At 41.3% G+C, this 4,523-nt stretch overlaps 1 protein-coding gene across 4 annotated transcripts in view; it reads right to left on the bottom strand.

Annotated features, from left to right (window-relative positions):
• Positions 1 to 462: 462 nt before the first annotated feature.
• The window catches only part of il1rapl1a (interleukin 1 receptor accessory protein-like 1a), a 108,609-nt gene continuing 104,548 nt past the window's right edge, over positions 463 to 4,523 (bottom strand). For 2 of the 4 annotated variants that reach the window (XM_065251700.2, XM_065251701.2), the window contains 4 exons: positions 2,392 to 2,538; positions 2,087 to 2,257; positions 1,418 to 1,462; positions 463 to 1,184 (listed from right to left, as the gene is read on the bottom strand). In XM_065251700.2, coding sequence (XP_065107772.1) covers positions 463 to 1,184; positions 1,418 to 1,462; positions 2,087 to 2,257; positions 2,392 to 2,538 — 1,085 coding nt within the window. The remainder of the gene's footprint in view (positions 1,185 to 1,417; positions 1,463 to 2,086; positions 2,258 to 2,391; positions 2,539 to 4,523) is intronic. The other 2 variants (XM_065251702.2, XM_065251703.2) reach the window with 1 other exon arrangement.

Raw genomic sequence — 4,523 nt, 5'->3', positions numbered from 1 at the left:
TCCGTGTAAAACTTAAAAAAAGGAAAATAAACAAGGACGAAAAAGCATTTAATGCTAACGTGTCAAAAAATAAAGACGCCATGGTCAAACGAAAAACAAGAAGACGGGAAGACGGTGGTGCTACAAAGATAACACTAACATCTACACGAGACCCTGTATACCTCGGTGTGGTGTGACTTTGTATGCTCAGTTCATGCCTACTGTCCCAGCTAGATAAAACTGGTATGGCACTATGTAATCCCTCGCTGCTGGAGCAATGCCCAGAAAAAGATTAAGTGGGTAAGACATCCTCAAACCCACTTACCGTAGACAGAATCATCGTTTTGCTCACAGGAACCCACTAACCTCAGTGCGTCCTGTGTTGTATTCCAGTGACATCAGTGTATTTAGTCCTCTGTAAGCCAGGCCTGGCATATACCCTGGCTATAGCAGCTTAAACTGGATGCGCTTGTTGTCTCCGTACTACCAGATAACGCTGGAGATGCTGGTCTCTCTAGGCAGCAGCGGGAGCATTGCGTTGTTGCCGTGGTGCTCGTCCAGGCTGTGTTGGCGCAGGGTCTTGCTGTTGACGGGTCGCTGCCCGTTGAGGAGCGTGAGGGGCAGGTTGCAGTAGGTGTGCTGGGGTGGCAGCGTGCCACCGGGCGCGAAGGGCAACTCGTAGTCGTAGCTGCGGTAATGCGACTGTTTCTGCCGCGCCAGCGAATGCGACCGGTAGGAGCTCCGCAGGGACGGGCGCAGCTCGGGGTGAGCCGGCGCCATGGCTGCAGACGTCGCCGTCGCCATGGAGATGGCCGACACGGTTTGCAGGTCGACGAAGGGGCCGGGTTCGCCGGCGTCCAGCGCGTGATTGGTCAGGGTTTGCTGGGGGCGGCGGTAGGGCATGGTGTAGCGGAGTTGCTTCCAGAAGCGCGAGCCGGGCTTGTTGCTCTGCGGGCCGTTCCAGTGCACCACGCTCAGGCATTTAATGGAGTGCTTCAACTCCTCCACCTCCTGGTAGTTAATGACTCCACGCAGATCGGCGCACTCAATTAAGATCACTTTAACGTCCCCCGAAACCAGAGAGTTGCGCAGACGGGACTCCAGCTCGAATATACTCCATCCGCGGCGCAGCACGTAGCTCGGGGTCAGCACGATGATCAGACGCTTACTCATGTCTACGCAGCGAGATACATCCTCTATGTACGCTACAGGACAAAGAGAGAGCAACAGATGAGCATCAAGCCATATGGCAGATTACTAAAAAGAACAAACAGAAAAAATAACACACAAAAGTGGACAAATACACATTTAAGACACAACAACCACAGTCACTCATGAGCGTCAGATCGACCGATATGCATGCAGAAAGTATGCATGTCGCGTGCACTTTACAGGTGTGCACGCATGTCAATGTCTTTGCATTAAAAGAAAGCTGTACCTCTAAGAAGATGTGTGTCATCCTGGTAATGATCACTGCTCATACCTGGACATAAACATTCAGCTTTCAGACACGGCACACATACAGGGCAAAAACACTGGACAGAGACATCAAATCATGATGCAAACAAACATATAGTGTCACACTGACAGGCACTGATGGCTTGGAAAGCAAAACTTTTAATATTATTATTAATGTATAAGCCAGAAAGTTTTCCAAATCATTGACAGCATTTTTAACAACGACCATTTTGTATTCGTCAAGTTAACATAAGGCTTTCTGGTCATATTACCACAGCTGATGGGGTTCAATTAGATTTTAATTACGAATGATTTTATTACTTTGCAGTAGACATTAGAAAGCAAGGTAAATGCAGCGCACTCCTGTTATGTTTATGAGCTGAAATGCCACACTTGATTATGAACGATCAAAGTATTTTTATTATTTCTGTAAAATGAACTGTGTTTCTGAAATCTGCTTTCTTTTGTGACCTGTGCTTTCTGAACACGCTACTAAAACGTCACAAGCAACCATTTCCATGGTTACCGCAGAAAATCCTGGGAACTTCTGGCATTTCATAATGAAAATGTTTCGAACATTTACCAAATAAATACAATACAAACACGCCAACGCGGACATACGCACACATAACACACGTTCTGCACATACTGCTCGTAGGGATTAGATCGCGGTCAGGGATGAAGAGTTTGTAGCCGTAATGTTTCTCCAGGACATCCGGGAGGATCTCGAGGGCAAAGCGCTCCTCTTCCTGTAATTCCTGACCCCACTGATCCAGCTCCACTTTACTGTAGGAGAGGTAGGCATCGTATTCTTTATTATCTGAGGAAAGAAAACATAGCAGATACTGAGAGGAGCAAAAAATTATTTAAAAAAAAGTGTTAAATAAGGTGTTGTGTGATTGCTGCAGTGTTATACTCCGTAACATCAGCAGGGGGAGTCAGTGTGGCGTTTACCTCCATCAGTATCTTCACCCCCAAAGTGATGCCTGTAGCAGAGCAGCAGTTCAATCCTGTAGCACTTATATATAGACAACAGCAAAGCCAAGAGCAGAAGAATCGCACCTAATCCGCCAGCCAACTCCACGGTGTACATCAGCTCTACTGAGAGACAGAAAACGAAAAAAAGACAAGACAGACATACAAAACAATTTAATGAATATAATGATATATATATATATATATATATATATATATATATATATATATATATATATATATATATATAATTTATTGCCAAAGATTTATTTCTTGGTGAGTTAATCCACAGTACTGTCAAACATTGAAATACATTGTTTCATACATATACAATAGTGCTAGGTATCGATTCAATTTCGAATCATAAGCTATCGGATCGATTCGATTTCGATTCTCTGTTCGAATCCGATTCTCAAACCGATTTTTATACTTGATTCTCGATTCAACTCTATGAATATAGATTTAATACAAATACTTTATTTATATAAAAAAGTGAACATAAATTTACAAGTGGGCAATTAATAAAAATAAATTAAGAGCCACCAACCTGTACTACACTTTTTTATTTTTGGTACACTTGAACCCTTCTTTAATTTTCAAATGCATACAATTATGTTAAATACAATACAATTTTGATGCAAGATGAAAAATGTATGCTGAAAAAAGTCAAAACAGTCGCATTCCTTGATCAAACAGGATCAGGTTATTTCATAAAAAAAACCCGATTTGTGGCTTTTCAGAATCGATTTTTAATCGCACAGTTATAAGGAATGAAATACATATGCAGAAGAGTATCACACCTTAATATATATATTAGGGCTGTGCATAGATTAATCTTGATTAATCTCATACAAAATAAGTAATTTTTTGCATAATGCATGAGTTTGTGCTGTGTGAAAATATTATGTATATTACAACACACACACACATACATATATAAGAAATGTTTTATTTATAGACGGTTTCATCGGACGCACGTGCGCTGACGCGATACACTTCTGGATCAGAACTTTACTTTCGGTTTCGTTTTTTTTATGGTCTGACTAGTTGCTTAAATGATCTCTTGAACCAATGTCTCGTCGAAAATAACAAATGCTTTGGTTTCCTATGTAATCTATGTGTTGTTTTTTGCATGTTATATAAATAAACTACGTTTAAAAAACTTTGTTGATATTTATTCTTAGCTGGGTTTACCGGAAGTTACGTGCGGACCGCGACAGCCGCTTGTTTATGTTGTTACTGCTGAAACCGTCTATACTGTATATAGTTTTTTATTTATATATAATATAAAAAAATATAAATAAATATATATATACACATAAATGTTTCCTAAATACATACATGAATAATTACACACAGCACAAACTCATATGTTATGCAAAAAAGTACTTTTATGTTGTTTAAGATTAATATAGATTGTATGTTATTGCTGCTTATCTCTACCGAAATGGCGAGCATTAACATGTCTAAGACAACCTTGTAATGTACAGATCCTAGTGTCCCCTATAGTAAACAAGCAGCAGCATATGATTTGTTTTGGTTGCTTGTCTACAGGATGAGGCGCATAGGACCAGCTAGATTTTCTTAGCTGACCCGCTTAACTAGAAAGGCCAGCGCAGAGCAATGCTGGTCTATCAGCAGATTAGTGCCAAAACCAACATTAACCAGCCTGGAAATGCATGCTGCGCTAAGCTGGTCTTTTCAGCAGGCTTGATTTAGGGCAGGCTGAATTTATGCACTAAATTCCTTTAAACAAATGAACAAAGGGACAAGGCAGATGCACATCCACGAGAGGAGGGAAGCAAGAATTGACTTCAGAATGATTAAGTGCTAATGATGTTCATATCGTTCTCTATGAACCAGCAGTGCTACAGTTAATGGAGGAAAACATGCAAAGTACAGTCAGATGCTTCAGGGACGCCGAAAGATTTGGAAACCGTGCATGTGTGTGCGTGTGCTTAGCAGTGAGCTGAAAGGGAAAGTGTGTGCACGAGAGATTTGGTGTGTATGTGTGCGCTTTGAGATTATCTGCGGGAATATGGCTGGGACGAGTTGAAAGAGTATGCATGTGTATTCATTTGTGTGTGTGTGTGTTTTAGATTTTAGATGTT

This window comes from Paramisgurnus dabryanus, chromosome 15 (genome assembly GCF_030506205.2).
Source record: "Paramisgurnus dabryanus chromosome 15, PD_genome_1.1, whole genome shotgun sequence".
In the NCBI taxonomy this organism is placed as follows: domain Eukaryota; kingdom Metazoa; phylum Chordata; class Actinopteri; order Cypriniformes; family Cobitidae; genus Paramisgurnus; species Paramisgurnus dabryanus.
The sequence above is the reverse complement of the archived record's forward strand: the minus strand, read 5'-3'. Positions and strand labels throughout refer to the sequence as shown.